The sequence below is a fragment of the Ochotona curzoniae genome, unplaced genomic scaffold (assembly GCF_017591425.1).
Source record: "Ochotona curzoniae isolate NIBS_2020 unplaced genomic scaffold, NIBS_Ocur_1.0 scaffold_4506, whole genome shotgun sequence".
Classification (NCBI taxonomy): domain Eukaryota; kingdom Metazoa; phylum Chordata; class Mammalia; order Lagomorpha; family Ochotonidae; genus Ochotona; species Ochotona curzoniae.
Window position 1 is genome coordinate 29,758,726 of NW_024467119.1, and position 23,953 is coordinate 29,782,678.

The window sequence follows — 23,953 nt, forward strand, 5'->3', positions numbered from 1 at the left end:
ATTTGATTTACTGTCTCACTGCCCAATTTCTCTTCCTTTTTTTCTAATCAGATTGCTTTTCTGAGACCTCCTTCCTCTGCTACACCCCACCCCCTCCCTTTTTTAAAAGATTTATTTGAAAGGCAGAGGGAGAAGGAGAGTGGGAAAGGAGGAGAGAGGAAGAGAGGCAGGGAGAAGGAGATAAAGAGGGAGAGAGGGAAAAGGAGTAGAAGAAGAAAGGGAGACAGAGAAAAAAGGGAGGGAGATGGGGAGGGAGAAGGAGTGGGAGCTTCCGCAGCTGCTGGTTCACTTCCCAAATGGCCAGAAAGATCAGAGCTGAATCAGGCTAAAGGCAAAAGGAGCTAGATCTCTTGGTCTCTTGGGCTACCTCCTGCTGCTTTCCCAGAGGCAGGAGCGTGGAGCTGGATCTGAAGTGCAGTCAGGTATGCCTACCAGCTTTGGGATATAGGATGCTGGGGCCAGCATGGGTTAAGTCAAGGCCAGGTCCGGTTACCCATTTCTCATACCAGACTTAGCTGAGCCATTGATTTGTTGGGTTGTTTCCCCCAAAGCGGCACAGCTCCGGAGTGACTTGGTTAGTTAGGATGGAAGTGCTCCGCCCCTCCAGCCCTATCTGCATTTGAGCACTTAGAAGTGGGCAGGGTCATCCAGTGAGGTTCTGTGCTCTGGAGCTGGTTAGAAGCTAGATGGAGTCCAGAGAGAGTTCCCCGGCACGCAACTTCCAGATTTCCAGGAAACCTGATCGCCAGGATCCTCGGGCATTTGCGAGCGCGCGAGGGATGTACTTCTACTGGGGCGCAGGAGAGCAGCCTCAGCGGCGGGTGGTGAGAGGCTCCAGGCTGCACCTGGCGGCCAGCGGGGAGCGCCACTCCTTGCTGCTGCTGACCGACGGTACTGTGTGGTCCTGCGGAGACAACGGCCGGGGCCAGCTAGGCAGGAAGGGTGTCAAGCACGCCAAGCAGCCAGGTGAGCCCCCAGGCTTGGGTGTTGGGGGCGAGGGCGCTATGGGTGGAGCTGAAGAGTGCTGGGACCGCAGGTGTGCGGGAGCGCTGCGGAGGCTGGCTAGGATGCTCCGAGCAAGCTGGTCTTCACTTTCGTTTCTGCCCGCGCCTTGTATTTGTTTCGGTTTCCATTTCCTCTTCCAAGCAACCCTGAGAACGTATTTTTTTTTTCGGTTTCCGTTTTCTCTTCAAAACGACCCTGAGAAGGGAAACTGATTGGGACCTGGCTCCCCCGGGCCGGCAGGACGAGCTGGAGGAGGCGAGCTCTTCCGGGCCACCTGTGACTGACTACCTCAGTAGTCATCTTTCTGAACGCACTTAGATATAGTATTCTCTCCCCTCAAACACTGATTATTGCAGGAACGGGGAAAAAAAGAAGCAGCCCCTACATTCAGCACCCAGACAGTGCCCAGCATTTGGACGTTACCTTTGGATGTTGAAGGTGTTTCTAGCTTTCACCTGCCTCTGTACTGAAACTTTGACAGTGATGTCATCGTAGCAGTTTGGCACTTGCAGCAAGTAGTATTCTCAGCAAATATAATTTCAATATAATGGAATTTTTGCAAAAAATGTATTTTAAATTTTCATATAAATGTCAGGCTCTCATAGCACAATTTAATTTTTATGTTATTTTAAATTATATTTAAAGGACTGAGCGGCAGAGACAGAGGATAGAATTAGAAAGAGCTTGCCATTCCTGGCTTACAGCCCAAATGGCCACAAAGAGCTAAAGCTGGGATCAAGAGCCCAGAATCCCATTCTTGTCTGCCATATGGGAAACTGGGACCCAAATACTTGGGCCATTCTCTGCTGCTTTCCCAAGCACATTAGCAAGGAACTGGATAACATAGAATAGCCCGAACTTGAACTGACGGCTCTGATCTGGGATGTCAACATTAAAAGCAGTAGCTTAACCTAAGCATCACAGTTTTTCTGTTTGTGAAAATTAAGTCATTACTCACTGGAGACTTTTGTAAATAAGACTGAAGTACATTCATGTAGGCAAACATTTGGCTAATTTTTAAAATTTAACTTAAAATAATTTCACAAGGTGTGTGGAAGAAGAACCTAATCTTAGGTTCTGTGTCTAGGGCCTGCAAATCAACTGATAAAAGATAGATGAACAGAAACTAAAGCGCACAGTTTTATTAGTGTTTTGCTGGATACAAGGAGGGGGTTTCCAGACTGGAAATTCACAACAAATGAGTGAAACCCAACTGGATGCTTAGGTTCAGGTGCCTAAGTGTTTAACAGAGGAAAGAGGGGTCTGGGCATCCAGGGATGATGATAAATGAGTGAGAAATCCATGGGAGAACCTACTAGATATAAAGGTTGTGTTGTAAGGGTTGTTTATGTAAGCTCTTCTTGCTGCTGCTTTCTTGTCTTGGGAAATAAGATGTTCTCTTCCTGGCACAGAAAAGAGGGGGCACCTTCCTCAAAGAGATGTTAAAACCTGTGTTTAAGCTGATGCTACAGGACAGAGAACCCTTCTTCCCATTGAGTCCCAATTGCCTTGAGCTCAAAATAATCCCTATATCTAAGTGGCCTGTCTTCAGGTGCATATCTTGATCGCTGCCATGTGGAAATGACAGGCAGCAAAACATTTGCTTCCTGATTGCTCTCCAGGAAGGTTGTGTCAGGTTCTACTTTTGGGAGTGTAGGGACCTTTGGAGAAGATTTTGACATTGCATAGATTAAAGGGAAATAGTCAAACAGGTGCTTGGAACACTTAAGACCCTGCTAGGCATGTCTGGGTACCATTTTGGAGTGCCTGGGTTTGACTACTACCTCTGCTTCCAATCCCAGCTTTCTGCTTAAGCATCCTCTCAGAGACAACAGGTGATGGTTCAGCTAACCTGGGCTCCTGCTACCCATGTGGGAGACTTGATTGAAGTCCTTAGTTCTGGGTTTCCGCTTGCCCCAGCCCTGGGATGCTCTGGGCATCTCGGGAATAAACCATAGAGGAAAGGTCTGTCTGCCTTTAAAAGTGTATGAAAGTAAGTAGCTAAAAAGGGTAAAATCATGAAAATCAAACCAAAATCAGAGTCTGTAAGTATTATAAAACCATAAAAAATAATGCAGGCACATTCCTGGACCCTGGAAATGCATACTTCTTCACTCTTCTTTATAAGAGCATCTAACATCTACCTGTCACACCTGTGAGGCAGACATGGTGCCAACTTCCTCCCAAGCAAGGGACACTGCCCCCTCTGGGTTTTGCCTCTACCAACATAAAGAAACATGTGGCCCAGCCTCCAAATCCCTAGAGATGCCCTGGGCCCTGCGCCGTGGCGCAAGTGGTTAAGGTCCTCACCTTGCACGCCCGGGATCCCATATGGGCGCCGGTTCTAATCCCAGCAGCCCCGATTCCCTTCCAGCTCCCTGCCTGTGGCCCGGGAAAGCAGTCGAGGACAGCCCAAAGCTTTGGGACCCTGCACCCCCGCGTGGGAGACCCGGAAGAGGCTCCTGGCTTCGGACTGGCATAGTATCGGCCGTTGCGCTCACTTGGGGAGTGAATCATCGGACGGAAGATCTTCCTCTCTGTCTCTCCTCTCTGTATATCCGCCTTTCCAATAAAAAAATAATAAAAATAAATCTTAAAAAAAAAATTCTTGAAAAAAAAAATTCCTAGAGATGCCCTGCTTCCACAATGCCTGTCCTTTTAAATAACAGCTGATGCAAGGTCACCTCCAGTACTTGAGCATTCTAAAGACTTTATTAGCACACTTGGCAGGGCTTGACTGGGCCACACTACACTTTACAAGCTGACCTCCACCAGAAGGAGAGAGAAAGGATGGAAAGGGGAAACTTGTACGAAATGCCTGAGGACACAAGAGGTTGAGAATATTTGATGGATTCAATTACAAAGTCTCTAGTTAGAAGCTAGTTGGCAGTTTCGGATTGGATTACCAGTGAACAGAGTATAACATGCATGTGCTTTTTCCAAATACTGAAATTTGGCTTGACTGTTGGGCCTGAATTGACAGACTTCCTGGAGGAGACAAGGAATCTGGGTGACTCATATTTTAGAAGGAAAGTACTGTCTAACTTGTAGCTAAATTAACAATCTACTGTGGTGGTGGGTGGGTGGGTTGTTCTGTTTTGTTTTTGTTCCCAAAGAACAAATCCAGGCATTGGAGACTCTACACATCAACTCGGTGAGCTGTGGGAAGGAGCACTCCCTGGCGGTCTGTCACAAAGGAAGGGTCTTCGCATGGGGAGCAGGTTCTGAAGGACAGCTGGGCCTTGGAGAATTGAAGGAAACCGTATTTACACCGTTGTAAGTATTTGCATTCCTTCATTCCTTTCTGCATGGTTTTTGAGTTTCTGGTACCAGGCACCATGGAGGATGCCGGGAAACAAAGTGACAATGACAAGTGTACTCCCTAAACTTGAGGATTATGGGGTGGTGAGGGCTGATGGCATGAGAACAGGTGCACCATTTACTATTTTGTGGGAGTCTTGGAAAGAAAGAAAGTTTAGTGAAATGAGATGGTGTGGCCCTGGCAGCTTAGTCTTAGCCATGGAAGTTCAACTGTGGCCCTTGAAAAACTTATGTTTAGGGGAAACACTGGAGTGACAGAAGATATAAAAAGAAATCTTGACTGGACTTCTTGTATCTGATTAAAGCAGAGCCTCCCAAGAATACAGTTGACAAAATCTAGCCTCTATGGTGTCTCTTACAAATCAATTGATCATTTCTTACTTCAAAAACACCAATAAAACTTTCCAGAATCTGCCAGTGAAATCCTCAAAACTCCCTATCAAATTGATGTGAGACAGATTGTGAGAAGATCTCATAGAATATGCACATTATGAAGAAGACATACATGGCTTTAAATATATTGTGCATCAAAATTACCATCTTTGCATTCCATTTTCTGTGAACTTTTCAAAATACCCTCTGTATAAGTCTTTACACTAGCCTAGTCTGCCAGAGTTGTACATGTGAATAATCGTAATCATTTTTCCTGGGACTGTGTCTGGTGGCAATTAGTTTGCAGTCTGCTAAACGTGGGACCCAAGTTGGGAGAGGAAATATTTTCAAATATTTTCCTTTCAGCATCACTGACTTATTATAGGTTACCAGGTCCTGCTATTTCACTTAGCAAAAGTGAGGGCCACATCACAATTCCTCATCCACAGCTACCCAAGGCAAGTGGCATGAGAAGCAGTCAGCACTGGATTGTTTGGTCATGAATTGCTTCATTTTGAATGGACTTTTTTTTTTTAAAGATTTATTTTTATTATTTTTTTATTGGAAAGGCGGATATGCAGAGAGGAGAGACAGAGAGGAAGATCTTCCGTCCAATGATTCACTCCCCAAGTGAGCACAATGGCCGATACTATGCCAATCTGAAGCCAGGAGCCTCTTCCGGGTCTCCCGTGTGGGCGCAGGGTCCCAAAGCTTTGGGCCGTCCTCGACTGCTTTCCCGGGCCACAGGCAGGGAGCTGGAAGGGAAGCGGGGGTGCCGGGATAGAACCGGCGCCCATATGGGATCCCGGGCGTGCAAGGTGAGGACCTTAACCACTTGCACCACGGCGCAGGGCCCTTGAATGGACTTTTAAGCCTAGAAAGTTGCCTCTTGTTATTTTTTTGGTCGTTAGTACATATGAAAGATCGTGGTGACTTGGGAGCATGAGCATGGCAGTTGAAATGCAAAGACCAAGGTTAGAATCCAGTTGTGCAACATGGTACCTGTTTGACATCTGTGAGCTCCACTGGGTTCAGCTATAGCAAACTCAGATTAGCCTGGTTTTACTTCATGAAAAAGGCAATGTTGTATTGTTCAACCTGATGCTTTATCTCACAGCCCTTAAAATTAAGTGATAAAGATATTGGTGTTCGAGGAATTCTAAAACTTTGTGAAATGTAGCTATCCAGATTTTAATTTTTCTTCTGGACCAATAAATATAAGATAAAAGTTAGTATTTTATGTAACATCTTAATATCCAGTAAGAATTACTTCTGTGTTATTTACTAGATGTCACCTTATAGCATTGCACGTGTTGATATCATAGTTTAAAGCAGTTTGAAGGACCTAAATTAAAGATACTATACAAACACAAGAAAATAAAGTTGTTTTCCTATACCAGATGTGTTATTTGGAATATTTTTGTTTTTAAATTTATTTGAGAAGAAAAAAAGAGAAGGAGAAAGAAAGAGAATTCCTACTTGCTGCTTTACTTGCCAAATGTCCAGTGCCCTGGGACTGGGTTACACCAAAGCTAGGAGTGGGCAACTCAGTCAAGGTTTCCCACATGCAGGGACCCAAATACTCAGTCATCACCTACTGCCTCCAGTGGTCTGTATTAGCAAAAAGCTAGAGTCAGAGCCAGAGGTAGGTATCAAACCCAGGTTCTCTGACATGGAATGCTAACCGCTTAACTATTAAACCAGAAACCCTTTCCCAGGATTCTTTTAAATATCTGTTCTGTTTGGCAACTTATCCTAAATAAGGGTTAATTAACTTTTAAAATCCTTTTTATTGTAGGAAAATAAAAGCTCTGAGTGAAATAAAAATAATACAAGTTTCCTGTGGACACCACCATTCCCTGGCATTGTCAGCAGGTAAAGAACACATTTTGAATCTTGGAATCTCATTAAGAATTAATGTTGTTTAATATAAATGATAACTATTGATTTCTAACATATTAGAATTCATTTTAATGCATTTAGATATTTTTAACTCTCTAGATTTCATGACATGTATGTTTTTAATTTTTAAAATCCCTTTGTTGTTATTATACTATAAATAGAGCTTAATCCATATTATACACCCATAAGCAGCTACTTCTGGCAGTTTACTCTGAACTTAGTAGTGGCTTTATATCCAGGCCTTCCATTCTTTATGCCAAATAACTTGACTACAACTGGCAAATCCAGACTATTTGTCATTTTAAATTTAAATCAAAGAAGGTAAAATCAAACTGTCAAACTCATAACTCTACAATTTATTTATATAATGCTAAAATTCCTCATTCACATTTCTCAGTGTAGAATGTCAGCAAGAAACAACAATTCATACACCCTCTTATGTGCAATGAATTAAATGCGTGACAGACAAGCTATCAAGAAGAAAGACAATCAATTTTTAGAAATGTTTTTTAGTATAGGAGGTCACAGAAAAGAAATCAAAGAAGTCGTTTGACTTGGGGTCTTCTATTTTAACCAAAGAAAGGGCATTTGGACTTCATCTTCTATTTTAACCAAAGAAAGGGCATTTGGACTTCAGGAGATGATGAGCTGTGGAGGAAGTGACTAGGAAATGCTTAGGAAAACCAAGGGAAAGGAAGGTTGTTTTAGTTAGGGTTGTTTATGCAGACTCAACCCAGTGCTGACTCTTTCCTACAGTAATATTCATTCTCCTCTCCCTGAATTGAGAGAGTGGATGCCTCCACAAATGAAGGGAAGAAGAGGTAAGATAGTAAGAGACCTGCAGAGAACTCTCCCTGCATCTGTTTCTTGGTTGCTTTCAGCTCACCATAAACCTTATGACAATGGGTCATATTGGGGGTAACATACTTTGGTCCTCTTCAAAGGACATGAAACTTTTGTGTATTCCCCAGGTGATGTCCTATGCATCATTGTAGTTATGCAAAGGAGTTATGGAGAGCCAACATTTACTGGCCACCTTCTTCTGTGTGATCTTTATTGTGTGGTTTTATTTGTTTTGTATAATTGCCTAACAAGGACAGAAGCTAAATATTACTTGCAAATTCGTCTCAGACATGAGAAAGTTTGGACTCAGACTTAAAACAACTTGACCAAGCTTAAACACTAAGAAATAGGAAGTAGAATTTTAACCTTTCTTGCTGTGTTCCACTCTAAGTGTTTAACCACCAGACCCCATAGACTATAAGAATCATAGCATGGTTCTCACACCTTAGGTAAAGGACTTGCTTGGTTCATGGCTCATATGAATCCTTCCATTTTCCATTTCTAGCTATTTGTTGACAACTAAACTTCATTGAGTCTTTTCTCTTTGCAGGATGTTAATGCCTGACTTATAGGTTGCTTAGTTTTCTTCCCTTTTTTTCCTTTATTTGTTTTTTAGACAAAGAGACAAACAGAGAGAAGGAGAGAGGAAAGAGAGAGGAAAAGATCTCCCATTTATGGGTTCGTTTCCCAAATGCCTGCAACAGCTGTGGTTTAGCCAGGCTGAAGCCAGGAGCCTGGATCAATCTGGGTCTCCCATATGGATGACAGAGACTCAAATAGTTTGGTATCACTTACTGCTTTCCAGTGTGTGCATTACAGGAAGCTAAAATTGGAAACAGAACCAGGATTCAAAGCCAGGCACTCTGATAAGAGATGCAGTCATTCCAAACAGCATCCTTAATCACTGTGCCAAATACCTGCCCCCAGCTGTTGAGAAAGTTGAGTGAGAGCAGGCACAAATCATACCTATAGAAGTTACAGCAAATAGTGGGAGTACTCATATGAGATAACACATGAATAGAGCCAAAGGAAGGGAGGGAGGGAGACCTGATATTAATTAAGGGAGAACAATACAGGCACAAAGCCCCTGAGCTTGGGGCAAGCTCAGCAGTGTGTTCTGGGGATGGATAAGATCTGGAGAGGCATGAACTAGGAGGAAAAGAGATCCGGAAATAAAGATCAGAGTAATGGGAATTGGGATTTGTGAGCTGTGCTGATATCTTTATTTATTTATTATTTTACGTTTTACAACTTTATTTATTTGAAAGACAGGGTGACTGAAAGAGGGAGAAACGGGTAGAGATCTATCCTCTGGTTTACTCCCCAACTGGCCAAGTTCAGGGCTGGGGCAGTTGGAAGCCAGCAGGCTGGATTTCCATCTGGTCTCTCATGTGATTGGCGGGAGCCTGAGTACTACTGTCTTCCTAGGCATATTAGTGGAGATCTGGATTGGAAACAGAGTGGCTAGGTCTGAAACAAGGGTTCAGATATGGGATCCAGGAATCTCAGGTGGTAGCTTAACATACTGTATCAGCCCTGGGCCTGAATTGTCTAAAAGGTCACTCTAGCTGCTCTTTGGAGAATGAAATTCTTGGGCAAAGGTGGAATCTGAAAGACCAGTGACACAGGCTTTTGTCGTTTTCCTGGAGAGAAAAAGCTGATGACTTGCCTAAGATGGCATCTGTGCACTGGTGAGAAATGATAGGGTTCTGAATTTTGAAGGTAGAGGTTTTGGCCTTGCTGGGTGGCAGTGTGTAAAAGAGAAGGGTTAAGACTGGCTCCCAGATTCTCATTCTTGGCAACTGAAAGAGCCTTTGTGCTCAGCTGGAGGAAAGAGGAGGGGACATAGTGTGAAGATGACCCTACCTATCCCCTGGCCTTTCTTCAGAATAGTCATCCCAGTTCTGCCTTTGTCCCTCTTTTATTTATTTTTTTTTTGAAGATGAGTAGAATTAGACACAAATAAAGATATGTAGGAGATCCTGTCCTTTGAGATAAATATGACCTTGGAGGAACAGGTGAAAGAAGTGAGACACAGAGAAACATTAACATTGCATGATATCACTTAATCATAGAATCTAAGACACCCAAGCTAGAGAAACAGCACAGAATCGTGGTTTCCAGGGTCTGAGGTGTGTGGGTATTGGGAAGGTGTTGATCAAAGGGGACAGACTTTCAGTTATAGGACAAACAAGTTCTGGTTATGTAAGATACTTCAGTGGTGTCACAGTTATCCCTGCCTATACTCAAAATTTGCCAAGAGAGTAGGGGTTAAGTATTTTACCACACAAGATAACTATGGAAGGTAATAGATATGTTGATTACCTGACTGTGGCCTTCATTTCACAGTGTATATGTATCCTACAGCCTCACATTTAATACCTTAAATTTCTGTCAGTTATACCTTAATATAGTCATACCAAAAAAAAAAAAAACATGGAGTTAGGGTGATTGTTCCAACTTGAATTTGAAATTCACATATGTGTGCAATTCTGAAATTCTCTTCTTCCTTTTTATAGATAGTCAAGTGTTTTCCTGGGGGAAAAACAGCCATGGTCAGCTGGGCCTGAACGGGGAGCTCTGCTGGCAAGTCAGCCCACAGAGGGTGAAGTCCCTGCAGGGGATCCCCATGGCTCAGGTGGCAGCCGGAGGTGCTCACAGCTTTGCCCTATCTGTCTCTGGGACTTCATTTGGCTGGGGAAGCAACAATGCAGGTCAGCTGGCCCTCAGCGGGAGTCATGTCCTTGGTAAGGAGTTGGCCTCACTCTTGCAGTCAATCATAATTTCTTTCCAAGTGAAGCACAAACCCAGCAGAGGGCCATCTTCAAGATAAAATAGTAGCTCCCAAGCTGTATGGCATGTGAGAATATTCTGGGGTGTTAGGCTGGGTCCCTCTAGCTGACACAACTTTTCCCAAACTCAGTGTTAGGAAACAAGCCCAATTCCTTTTTGTTTTCTTGCCTTTTCAACTTCTGGATATTTCCCTTATTCACAGCCCTTCCTTCCTCAAGGCTAGTGATTCCTGACTTAGTCTTGCTCAACTCTTGCTCAAGAATTAACTTAGTCTGATGTTGAGTTTTCCAGCTTCCTTTTCCTCACTTAAGGGATCCTTGGGATTACACTGGAACCACCTGCTTATGCCAGATTAATCTCTCTGTTTTAAAGCCAGCTAGCTAGTAATTTTTATTCCATATGCCTCTTTATTGCCCCTCTGCCCTATTCCCTAACACATGCACAGGCTCCAGGGTTAAAAGGTGAGAGGTTATTTTTTTTCAAAGATGTATTTTATTTTATTTTATTTGGAAAGGCAGATATACAGAGAGGAGAGACAGAGAGGAAGATCTTCCGTCCAATGATTCACTCCCCAAGTGAGCGCAAAGGCCGGTGCTGTGCCAATCCGAAGCCAGGAGCCTCTTCTGGGTCTCCCATGCGAGTGCAGGGTCCCAGGGCCTTGGGCTATCCTGGGCGTGCAAGGCGAGGACCTTAACCACTGCGCCACCGCGCTGGGCCCGAGATGGGAGGTTATTATGGTGTCTACCACAGGATCCGTTAAAAGCTCAGATGGTTGGTTTCCATGCCACTTAAACCAAAATGTCTGGGGGAAGGCATCAGTGGATAGTCAGGATGTCACAGGTGATCCCAAGTGCAGGAGAGTTTAGGAACAACATTGCTAACCTTGGTTCCTCTAAAGACAAGACTCACCACGGGACAGTCTCCCAGAAAAGCCCATCCTCCTCAGTTTGATTGTGTATGTTCACCCAGCATGCACTTGGCACCTAATATGTGCCTATACCTATTGGAGCACTTATTTCATTGAACCCTCTCATGGACAGGTAGATTCTCCTGTGAACTCACTTTTTATTCCCTATTTTCAGAGCTCCTACTTTGTAATAAAGACACACCACAGTGTCAGTACTCTGAGGGCTGAAGGTCTTGAGGCTTAGTTTATTAGGTCAGTAGCCTCAGCTATTCCAAAACACTCCAGAAGAACTTCCGGAAATAGATGCTGAAGGGTGCTTGCTTTTGATCTTTTTCGAAGCACAGTGTTCTGTCTGTATTATCCTTCAATCTTGCCCTTTAAAATTGTATCGAAAGTATAAAAGTATAAACAGGCAGTCTGAGTCAGTTCTTGTGCTTTCTTCTGCCAGCACAAAGCCCCAAGCCTCGTTCCATTGGCGCCCTGCAGACACTTGGAGTGGTTTTCATCAGCTGTGGTTCTGAGCATACGGCAGTGCTCACTCAGGTAATATGCCTGCGTTGCTATTTTTTTTTTTTTTTTTTAGAATCCCAAAGCATTATTGACAAGGTACTTAAGGTGCCAATTATGGTGGAAAGAAAGACATCTGGTCAGACTCTTTTACCCAGCATGCTACAAACAGTAGCCTATAAACGTAAAAATGTGTTTCACATAGTTGTGGAGGCTGGCAGGTTGTGAGCAAATTCAGTATCTGTGAGACCCAGCTTTCTGATTCCTAAACCACGGTGTTTTTGATTGTGTCCTCGTCTCAAGGAAGGGGTGAGGAGTTTCCCTGGGACTCACACTGCCTCATCTCCAGATGTCACCACACTGAGGGCTAGGGTTTCCATATGGACTTTGGCTGGGCATAAACATTGAGACTGAAGCATAAGATGTAAATCAGTTCATCTTGTGAATATCTAAAAATGAGAAATGAATCAAATTTAAACCATGAGAGTTTTCAAGATCTTATCACCAAAGCTACTTTCAGCTTTGATAATAGTTTTAGTTATCTTCTAAATGAGATGACTGTAGGAGCTAGTGCTCTTAGTTCATGGATAATGTACTTCTGCAGATAAACATGATCACAGAAGCAGCAAAACCATTTTTGCATCTTTTCATAACCATTTTTAGAGACTAGAACATGCTTCCTTCCATTTCGTACTTGGCATAATCATTTCTCGGGTTCCTAATATTTTCTTACCCTTCTTGCCCATGTTCCAAGGGGATAAACTCTACATAACCCTAAAAAGCAGACTTAAGAACCACTTGTATAGTTGAAATGTTTGACTTGAAAATATATGCTTCCACTTCTGTTGTATGTTTTAAGTTAGGAAAACTGCAGTTGTCTGGATTTTATTGTTTTCAGTTGGTAGGAGAAAAAAATTGTTTTTGGTCATTGAATCATCTTTTATGCATAAATATTGGTGCTACCTTGAATCAATTCATTTTTCCATCTATTCACTCACCAAGCATTTGCTCTGTGTCATGTTCTTCCCCAAACCCTGGTTTTATTGTGGTATAATGGCAAATACAAGATTGTATGTATTTATAGTATGTATCGTGATGGTTACACACACACACAGACAAATTGTGAACTGATAGCATTGTATCACCTCACCTAATAATCCCTTCATGTGTAGTGAGAATCTTTAGGATCTACTCTTAGCAATTTTCAAATGTTATTAATATTATGATTATCCATAGTTCACCATGCTATAGAGTGTATCTTCAGAGTTCCTATTTTTTTTTTTTAATTTTAGTTGTAAGGCTTAGTTATAAAGAGAGAAAGAGAGACAGGGAGTGAGAGAGAGAGATCTTCCAATCACTGGCTTACTCCCATAAATGAATGCAACAGCTGGAATTGGGCCAAGCTGAAGCCAGGAACTTCGTGTGGATGCAGGGGCCAGAGTTCTTGGGTGATCTTTTGCTGTTTCCCCAGGCTCATTAGCAGTAAGCCGGATTGGCAGTCAAGCATCTGGGTATCAAATCAGCACATATATGGGTTGCTGGCATAGCAGATGGTGGTTTTACATGCTATTTCACAATGCTGACCCTAAGAGTTCCTGGTTTTTAAAGGGAATGCCAAGGATTTTACATGTTTGATATGTTAACCCTATATTTGCTAGTAGAAATTATAAAGAATCATCTTATTTATTTCTCCAGTATTAACTAGTACATGAAACTTGACATATAAACTTCAGTGGCCTTTTTTTAATCCAAAAACTAATTTGAGTCCTTATTTTCAAAACAGGATGGGAAAGTGTTCACATTTGGAGACAATAGTTTTGGACAGCTGGGATACAGCTCCACTGCTGAGAAGAAGGGTCCACAACTCGTGGAAGGAATCGCTGGGCAGGTTTCACAAATAGATTGTGGAAGGTAACAGCCTTTATTTACTTCTGAAGCTGCTTTAAAAGTGACATGTTTTGTTACTTAAGAATGACTCATATAGGGCCCGGCGGCATGTCCCAGTGGCTAAAGTCCTCACCTTGAACACCCCAGGATCCCATATGGGCGCTGGTTCTAATCCCGGCAGCCCTACTTCCCATCCAGCTCCCTGCTTGTGGCCCGGGAAAGCAGTTGAGGATGGCCCAAAGCTTTGGGACCCTTCCCCCCGCCCCCCCGCCCCCCCGCCCCTCCCCCCGTGGGAAACCTGGAAGAGGTTCCTGGTTCCCAGCTTCGGATCAGCGCAGTACCGGCCATTGCACTCACTTGGGGAGTGATTCATCGGACGGAAGATCTTCCTCTGTCTCTCCTCCTCTCTGTATATCTGACTTTGTAATAAAAATAAATAAATCTGGGCCCGGCGTGGTGGCGCAAGTGGTTAAGGTCCTCGCCTTGCACGCCCAGGATCCCATATGGGTGCCGGTTCTAATCCCGGTGGCCCCACTTCCCATCCAGCTCCCTGCCTGTGGCCCAGGAAAGCAGTCGAGGACAGCCCAAAGCTTTGGGACCCTGCACCCGTGTGGGAGACCCAGAAGAGGCTCCTGGCTTCGGATCAGCATAGCATGGGCCGTTGCACTCACTTGGGGAGTGAATCATTGGACGGAAGATCTTCCTCTCTGTCTCTCCTCTCTGTATATCCGCCTTTCCAATAAAAAAAAATAATAATAAAAATAAATCTTAAAAAAAAAGAACAACTCATGTAGAAAGTAGTCAAGCCTGAAAATACAAAAAATTATGTGGTATCTCTTTGATTATTTAAGAGGCATAGGGACACCAGGACAATGACAGAGACAGAAATGGAGAAAAAGGAAGAAAGGAAAGGAGGAAGGGAGGGAGAGAGAGAGAGAGAAAGAGATATCTCTCCTTTGATGGTTCATTCCCCCAAAATAACTGTGATGTTCAGTGCTGGTCTAGACCAAAGATTGGAACCAGGAATCCAATCCAGGTCTCTCTTGTAAATGTCAGAAACCCAATCACTTGAGCTATCACTACCGTCTCCTTGGGTCTGCATCAGCAGGAAACCAAATCCAGAATATGGGATGGGAATTGGATTCAGGAACTTTGGTGTAGGTATGGCTATCTTAACTGACATTTTTTTTTTTTACTTCTTTTTATTATTATTATTTTATAATACAGTTCCATAGGCCCAGGGATTTCCCTTATCCCATCCCTAATTCCCTCCCCACTTCCTGAGCTCCCCTATATCATTACCATGGTACAATTCCCATACACAGTCACATGTCCATCATTGAGGGCATGGACAATAGCGGAGTCCAGCATCCTATTGTCAGGATATAGTAAAAAGTTTCACTGGGAGTTCATTTTTGTCTGAAAGTAGAGATATATACTGCATTGTATCCTCACATCTGGATATGATAGTCTCTGTTACACAGTTACTATACATCCCCTTCAGTAATGTTCATTGTGCCTTTGTCTCTTCCTTTGCTCTTGGTCATTATACTTCCGGTTATCAGATTTTTCTCCTTGGGGCAGGTTTCTAAGCTGTGTCACTAACACGTCTACAGTTCTATTTTATTGCAGTTGGTACATGGCTCTTTGTTTGTACCACTTCCTCCAGCAAGTTCCAAGTCTGGGGTCTTATGTTAGATTTCCACCATGGTCTCCTTAGCCCCAGTTCCTGGCTTACCAGTCTCCACCTCCTGTGATACCGTGCTGAGGCTGCAGCGTTGTCTGTACAACCTTTCTCTCACTTTTGGTTGGAGAAGATCCCAGGATTAAGGAGACACCAGATGCCCTATATAGCTAGGTTGTTGGTGGTGCTGCTCTTGCCAGAACCTGTTGGCCATTAGGTCTGAGGGCCACATGGACCTATTTTGACCCATATGATGCCATAGTCGGTATTTTCCAGTGGAACCAGTACAATTGCTCTGACCTTAGTGAGTTTTCGCCGAGCTCAGCACATACATAGCTCACTGTTGTCCTTGCAGTCTTTAATTCTTTGCAACACTGTACAAAATGGCGCCTGATGTGCCATTACTAGAGTTCTTGATCTGCTGGCTATCAGATCTGAGAGCTACCCAGTCCTCTCTTGGGCGGAACCTGTTGTTGCAGTTTGCTGAGTCAGAATGAGTTCACTCCCAGCTCAGGGTATGCTCAGTCCTTTCCCTTGCCTTTGCCTCCTTAGGCAAAAAGGTTCCCAGTTCGGCTCTAGGGGGCTGACTGGGCTATGAAATCCACTCTGTTCTCGCACTGCCCTTCTGGGATCTGCTGCTCTGTCTCTTCTCCTGGTCAAATCAAACAGACCAGCAGGAAGGACAGTTCTTTGTCTGGGTTTACCTTCCAAGCTTCCAGTGAAAGTCCCTTCCCGCCTTGTTGTTGGTGGACTTCCGGTTGCTGGTGGAGTTCAGATTGCTGTTAGCTGAATGCTGCTGGTGTATCAGTCACTGGAACACCACACCATTGTGTCCACTGCTTCCCTGTGTCTGTCAGTCTCCAGGTACCCCTTTGCTGTTGTTCTGTCCTCTCCTATTTCCTGGAATGTGCCCTCTCTGCTTCACCCTGGCCAGTATTGCTCCATCTGTTTAAACATGTCCTTACCCTATTCTGCCATCTTGATTCTCTCTTAACTGTCATCTTAACCACTAAACTAAATACTTGCCCCATGTCTTTTCTTTTTTATTTTGAAAAAATTACTTGTTTCAAATACAGTTCACTTCCTCCTGTTTTTCTTCTTGACCTTTCTATGAGAAATTTTTTGAACTCTATTGCTGAAAGGTCACCCTACTAAGTTCTGGAGAGTAGGGGTTGGTTGGTAACAAAAATAATGATGCTTGCCCTGCTTGAGTAGATAAGACAAAGTTCATCTCATCATGAGGAAAGATGATTGAATATTTGCCTACATAGAGTGCTGTGTAACCTATTTGTGGGGGCACTTGGACTATTTGAGTTTATCCAGTGCATTAAGAAAAATATTGGATCTAAAATGCAAATGACAGAAACCATGAACATGCCTACCAATAATGTTCTGTCTTTAAGATGAACACTGAATTTATATTCATTCACCATCTGTTTAGCCACATCATTTGGTGCCCTCTGATATTGATGCTGTGATGGGTAACTGAGTTCTTAGTAAATGTGCCACATTTGATGATAAATGACAATGTCTTTCTCAAAACCCATGAGTATCCTGGTCTCATTATAGCATATCCTTTCTCCTACAGTTATCACACTCTGGCATTTGTCTACACCAGCGGTCAGGTGGTCTGTTTTGGTCGTGTAACAAGTGACACAAGCAACCCGGCTCCTGCAGAGGACATAACAGAAGACTTTAGTATTAGGTGCCTGATTTCTGCTGACGGTATGAGCTGTCCCACGTTTTCATGATTTTGTGTTCCTTGTTGTCTTTGGAGAAGAAACATTAATCTACTTTCTTTCTCTGTTACAAAATTACTTTTTAAATTTTTATGTGTTTGAAAAGTAGAGAGACAAAGGCAGAGCAAAATCTTTCCTCTACTGGCCCACTCCCCAAAAGCCTGGCCCTAGGAAGCTTAATCAAAAGCAGAGCCAGGACTCAACATGGGACACAAATGTCCCAAGAAGCATCCTAACCTGTCTGTCAAATGCCTGCTCCCAAGTCACTTCCTTTCAAAGGAACACCTAGAGCCAGAGTCCTTCAAGGACTTCCTTTTTTTCAACTTCCACCTTGCCTTTTTTTCATATGCAGTAATTTCTCATGTATTTGGTAATCATTTGTAAAGATTGAAGTGATACTAAAGATCTTAAATAGTGACTTAAGCACCATGATAACTCACTTAAAATTTTTCGTTTTTAATTTGAAAGGCATACAAAGAAGATAGACTTGCAGTTTTTTCTGCTAGTTCGTGGTCCCAACGTCAGTAATGGCCAGGAATGGCCAATAACTGGGAACTCAGTTCAAGTCTTTTACATGTGTGGGAGGAACCCGGTTTCTTTAGCCATCACTTACAATGTCTCATCATAAATAGAACAGAAAGCTGGCATAAGGAGCTGGAGCTGGGGTTTGAACATAGGTACTCTGATCTTGGCCTTTTAACCCTTGTCTTAACTGCTAAGCCAGATTCCTGCCTCTCAATGTATACTCGTATAAATTTAAGCAAACCTCTTCTAATGCACATCAGGCTGTCCTCATTATGCAACTTTATGGAAAACTGAGATTCCAATTAAATGGATATATGATGTGATCAGATAAAAATTAATCTTTTGTGATACTTGTAGCCAAAATTCATGTTAGGAAAGTATAAATTGCTAATAAACAAATTTGACTTGGTAATGAATCATTTATTTCTTACTTTTAAAAACTCTAAACTTGGATTTATAACTTTCTTTTAGACCTGGTGGATGTTCAAGTCAAACACATTTTTGCTGGAACATATGCTAATTTTGTAACAACCTGTCAGGTACCTAATACACTGTTTATTTTTAAAACTGCATTTCTCTATAGTTTCAGAGCATTATTTCAAACATTATTTGTCTGCATTTAGATTTTTTTACTAAAAAGAATAAGGTACTCTGTTACAATGCTTTTCAAAATATATGAGCAATTTCTGCTTTCTCATTTGTTAAACTTCTTTCAGATATGAACCCAAATGCAAATTCATTGCTTCTGTACTAGCATCTTTCTAGTAAGTAATAATAGTTATAAAGGTAATGATGATAATAGCATTAATGATTAACATTAACTGCAATAACCATGTATCAGGCACCAAAGTGTTTCAGTTGGATCGGGCCAGCCATGTGGGATGGGGCCAGGTTGAAATGTCCCTGGAGAGACGATCTAGAAGCTAAAGTGGAGATTGGCTTTGCTATGTAGGTATTTTCAGCCAAGGTACTTAAAGCTAAGTAAGGTAAATATGCGGAAAGGATGGGGCAGAATCAAGCACTATCAGATTTCTGCATGAGAAGTCAGGTGCTGGAGAAGGAACCAGGAAGGAACTCCTAGAGGGTAACCCAGGGAGGGTTGGCTCATCAGGTTGACAGAAGAAATGAGCGGGGAGCCTGCAGCCTATGGACCCTGTGAGGGCTGTGGAATCATTGGGTCTGGCTCTGTCATGGCACCTGCAGGCAGGACTTGAAATTCATAAAATCTCTAAGCAGGCTGATTTATAATTTGCTAAATCTGTGTGGCCGGCAAATGGGGTTCTCAGCATCCAAACAGCTCTTGGGCAAACAGAGGCTCCCTACTCCTGCCAGGAGGAGGAAAGTTCAGAAGACATGAGACACAATTGAGAAATCAGGCAAGGGTAGTACAGAGAGTTGGTTTCTGTCTTACTAAGCTTGTGTTGCTTTAGCAGAGAGAGGATGAAGACTTGCAGACCAGAGGGAGATGCACAGAGAGGAAGCTAGTGAGTGGAAAGGATATCTGGGCCAACTCTGAAAACTGGAAAGGGATGGAAAATAAAGAACCAGAGCGGCGTCTCTCATGGTACTTGGGAAAGTGAACAGTGGAGGAAGCAGTATCCTGAAAAGGCATGAGGAGGCTAACTCCAGTGCAAAACTGATGGCTTTGAGCAGAAATCTCCCTCCCACTGATCAGAGGAACAACACCAGTGAGGAAAGGTGGATGGTGGGAGGAGATTACTGGGATATTCTCGGTGAAACATGAGGTAGGGTCCCCACCTGAGTGTCAGAGAGGCAGAGGAGTGCAGCAGAAGTGAAAGGAGAAAAAAGCTGCATGCGAGTGAGAAAGCAGATGTTCTTGAAAAGAATGAGGCTCGTTTCAGATCTGTGTGCATTAACTTAAGATGACGCCAGTCAGCACAGCTGTGCAGTTCCCTCTTGGGATGAGCCCTGAGTGGTTTCCTGTGTGTGTGTTTGTGTGTGTGGTCTTTCATGTGCTACTTTACTCCCCAAATGGTCATATCAGCCAAGGCTGGATCAAAATGAAGACCAGAACCAAGAATCCATGATGGTCTCCCATGTGTGTGCCAGGGGCCCAAGGACTCTGGCCATCTTCTGATGCTTCCCCAGCCCATGAGAGGGAGCTAGATTGAAAATGGAGCAGGCAGGACTCAGACAGGTGCCAATATGGAATGCCATCATCTCAGAACAGCTTTACCTGCTGCACCACAATGCCAACCCTGAAGTGCTATCTACAGTTTTCAGTGAATGAAGGGGAATGACCTAGATATTGTGTCATGATTACAAAAAAATGGGAGGACAACACAGGACTCAAACCAGATATCAGACCAATGGGACTCGGGTCTTGAGCAGCATCTTAACCACTGCGTCAAGTTTCTGCCCCATCATCATCTTGTTGTGGATAATGCTTTCATGAGTATTGATCAAGAATTAGCTTTTGAGGCCCTGGTTTCAATTGTTTTGTGTTATCTTTTTTTTTTTTTTTAATGATAAACTGAGGTTCAGACTAAGCAATGTAACCCAGGTCAGGAAGTAGAACAGCCAAAACAATCTATGCCAGGCTGCCTCCAGCAAACACCCACCTGAGTGGCAGTACCAAATGATTTGCCATTTCATCTCTTACTCAGCGTGTGTGTGTGTGTGTGTGTGTGTGTGTGTGTGTGTGTATGGTCATTTCTGTTTTTTTCTTCCTTGAAGGATGTTGCTTCCACAACTGTTCCCAGGAAAAACCTTCCAGAAATAAGCCGAATTAATCAAGCTCTGATAAGAAAATGCACAGAAGTGAAAAGAAGAAGCGATGAACAAGAGGCTAAAAGGTGACTCTCCCTGATCAATCAGAAATCCCTCTTATCTGTTCCTGAAGCCTTGATCATTTTACTGTAGACTAAGAAAGGGGCGTTTGCACTTTAACCATGATTCTCTTCCAACATCTCTTAGGTTCAATAGATCGTTGATGTATGCAGCCATGTACTTTTTATTTAACAAATAAAAAATATATACTGCATACATATGATAGCACAGGTACTTTATTAAGGTGAGAGGAGTTGGAGAGAATAAAAAAACTCCCAAAACTGCAGTAATGTGGGTTGTTTTCATATCGTTGTAGTTTGCTCTCTGAAGTTTTCGGAGTTCTGACCTCCAAAATTATGAATTTTCTTTATAAAGAGCTTTTGTGAAATTTAGCAGTTATTTGTACAATGTGTAATTGGAATTTAGAAGACTATTTAAACAATAATTATCTTCATTAGTAATGTTTCCATAGTATTTATTCAGACATGAGATTAAAGAAGACATGATTTAGAGAATTTTGACTTAACTATTGCCATTACTTTTTCAGGGAAATTAGAATGATCTTTTCATCACCTGCTTGTCTAACTGCAAGTTTTTTAAAGAAAAGGTATTATTTATATGAAATTATCCTATGTTTAAAATCATGGGAATATTTAAAATGGATAGTTCCTAATGTTTCTAGTTGCTTTTGTGAATTTTGTTATCTATATGCAAAAAGTCCTGCCTAGAGATTGTTAATAATCACTTTATGATGGGATTTGCTGAGACCACCACAAGCTGTGATTACTAATAAACATCTTGTATTTCCTCTGAACTCTCTTCTGCTGTTATCTGACTAGATCAAATGACATTTAAAAAAATGATTTTATTTATTTGAAAGGCAGAGCTACAGTGAGAGGGGGAGGGAGGGAGAGAGAGTCTCTGCATTTACTCCTCTAATGGCAAAGGGAGGGAGCAGACCAATCCAAAGCCAGGAGCCAGAAATTGTGTCTGGATCTCCCCACCCCACATAAGGGCAAGGATAGGCACTTGGTCCGTCTTCTGCTGCTTTCCTAGGCACTTTAGCAGGGAGCTGGATGGAAGTAGCTGGGGAACTGGAACAGTCAGGACTCAAACCAGCACTCATATGGAATCCTGGTGTCAGAAAGGCAGCTTAACCCCTTGGACCCCAATGTAGATGTCCCAAAGTCCTGAATGATGTTTTTTCAGAATTTGTGTATTCACAATGGATTCATTTAATCTGATATTGCTTTAGTTACTTAGATGCCAACAGTGAACATCATTATGTATCATTCTGTCTGTGAGAACGATAAGGAGAATGGGTCTTGTTTTACTATAGAGGAAAATATAATTTTACTTCTGGTAGCTTGGCATTAAAAGGTTCTGCATGTTGTGCTTCCTGCTGGCCACTGAATGGTACTCAGTTGATCCTACCATCTCTTGTGCCCACAAAACTTTCGTTAGTGTAATTGGTTCTTAATCCAGGGACAGTTCAAGTCAGCTTGGGGGCCTGGCTGAATGGTTGGGGCCTAACAGCTTCATCTGAAAAGCCCAGGAAAGCTAACTGCCACAGCTTCTCAGTAGCAGCTTCTTTACATATTATCTTTATAGAATCCAAAATGGAATCCCTGTTTACCTATGTTGATCCAGCCAAAGACAGGAAAATATGTTACTGAGAGAAGCAGGTCAGCTATTTGATGGCTACAGAAGTCAAGTGGTGACACAGGCTTTGGGTTCTCTTTCATTGCTGGCCAGGAAAAGGAGACAAGTGGTGTGGCCTGCCTCCTAATAGTGGTCTGAAAGAAAGTTTCATGGATTTGGTTAGAAATGCTGGCAAGGGAGGCTCTGACCTGGTGGGCTTGGAATCAGGCCATTTATGGTAAAATTTAATAAGATGGGTTCAGACATGGGATTTGCTAATTCATCAGACTCCTGGCTCTGAAAGGGCTCTGGTACATGTAAGTTCTGGTCCTACTTATGTCTGTTTGGTTTTGTTTTCTGTGTGTACCCATGTTCTTCTGCACATGAACAACCATGTCCCAAGTGGCTCCCTTTAAAATAGAAACTTTGTAAGGTATCATCAGACCTTCATGGCTGAAACCTATTCTTCAAGCACAGTCCAGAAATAGTAGGTTGGCAGAAACAGGAGGTTTTTGGGTTTCTGGGGTGTCAAGAGGAAACCCAGTTAAAGAGAACTCTGGTTTCAAAACCAGAACACTGCTTGCCTCTTCTTGGGGCCTTCTCATCTTCCATTTACTGTCCTCTCTTTGTTACTCTCATACACTGGAAAGGGGAGACAGTTCTAGATAATGGATTATATTTCTTCCCCACACCAACAGCAGGAAACACTTTATACATTTGGTGGTCCAGCACTGTGGCACAACAGGTTAAGCCACCATCCAGTAGTGCTCCAGCTGCAATCCAGCTCCCTGCTAAAGTGCCTGGGAAAGCAGCAAAGATGACCCAAGTGCTTGGGCCCTAACACATGTTTGGGAGACCAGAATGGAGTTCCTGGCTCCTGCCGGCCACCATTTGGAAAGTGAACCAGTGGATGGAAGAGTTCTATCTTACCCTGTTTCTCTGTAACTCTGTTTTTCAAATAAACAAATATTTTAAAAATAATATTATCTTTCAAAACAAAGTATTCATGCATGTTTCCCAGGAGTGATGAATTCTTAAGATGCCAAAAGCTGTAAAGAAGAATACATTTTAAGGAGAAACTTACAAATCTTTGACTACATGCACAAACATTTTAGCCCCGGTACTTTTTCTTGATGATCTATTATTTTAAATATTATTGGACTTTTTAAATATCACTCAAAATAGCCTGTGGATAAGACGCTCAGTGAGATCACCATACCTAGGCAGTGCTGCCTTGTTGGAGAGGGAGACTGGGAACTTGATGGGTTTTGGGTAAATATTCAGCAATCCAGAATGGGTGGAAACACCAAAGTAAGGACTTGAAGGAATGGGATTCCTTAAAGAATCTTTGGGCCCAAACTCTCTATTGCTGTATCTATTGAAGAGTCAATGAATCTTTCAGAAAGTTCATATAATGAACGCACAAGGGCTTCTGAAAGAGTAAAGTCATGCTAATGAAAACAGTGGAACTGCAAAGTTAGATCAATGTAAATAGTGGATGTGGTTGGTAGTTTCAATTCTTAGTATACCAGGCATGTGTAAGAGTAGATGGCTTCTTCAATGATAAGAGTTAGCAAATACAACTGTGCTAATATTTCATCCCAAACTTGATTTTACTAATACTGAGATAATAATTGTTCTCTCTTAACCATGAAAATATAAAATTTATAAGTTTTACTGTGTCAAGTGAGTTCATGATTTTGAAATGAAGCAAGCTTTTAGAAATTCCATCTTTTATATAATAAAATAAAGCAACAAATTTCCTCATTTATAAATATTCCCTTCCATCTGTTTATATGATTTTTTTTTTTTTACATTTCTTGTCACAGGGAAATGCAAAAAAACTTTTCCATTGATGTGGACCTAGAAATGGCAGGAGACATCTTCAGGAAGTTAACAGGACAGAAATGGATTTCGTCTATGGTAAATAGCCAATAATGAGAAAGAAAATAACTTCTTTATGAGAGGTGCCATGACTGTAGTCTTTCTGCTCAGGCTAGAAGAGGGGGTCTAGTGTTCATCATGAGGTTTCTATGT

At 42.5% G+C, this 23,953-nt stretch overlaps 1 protein-coding gene across 2 annotated transcripts in view; it reads left to right on the forward strand.

The window, feature by feature from the left end:
* The first annotated feature begins 333 nt into the window (after positions 1 to 333).
* The window catches only part of HERC6 (HECT and RLD domain containing E3 ubiquitin protein ligase family member 6), a 48,810-nt gene continuing 25,190 nt past the window's right edge, over positions 334 to 23,953 (forward strand). Inside the window, exons 1-11 of one of the 2 annotated variants that reach the window (XM_040966990.1) lie at positions 334 to 966; positions 4,122 to 4,281; positions 6,497 to 6,573; positions 9,963 to 10,190; positions 11,592 to 11,686; positions 13,434 to 13,561; positions 16,810 to 16,946; positions 17,957 to 18,035; positions 20,188 to 20,301; positions 20,823 to 20,882; positions 23,746 to 23,839. In XM_040966990.1, the coding sequence (XP_040822924.1) occupies positions 687 to 966; positions 4,122 to 4,281; positions 6,497 to 6,573; positions 9,963 to 10,190; positions 11,592 to 11,686; positions 13,434 to 13,561; positions 16,810 to 16,946; positions 17,957 to 18,035; positions 20,188 to 20,301; positions 20,823 to 20,882; positions 23,746 to 23,839 (1,452 nt within the window). In that variant the 5' untranslated portion in view covers positions 334 to 686. Of the gene's footprint in view, positions 967 to 4,121; positions 4,282 to 6,496; positions 6,574 to 9,962; positions 10,191 to 11,591; positions 11,687 to 13,433; positions 13,562 to 16,809; positions 16,947 to 17,956; positions 18,036 to 20,182; positions 20,302 to 20,822; positions 20,883 to 23,745; positions 23,840 to 23,953 lie in introns of both variants that reach the window. The other variant, XM_040966989.1, reaches the window with a different exon arrangement.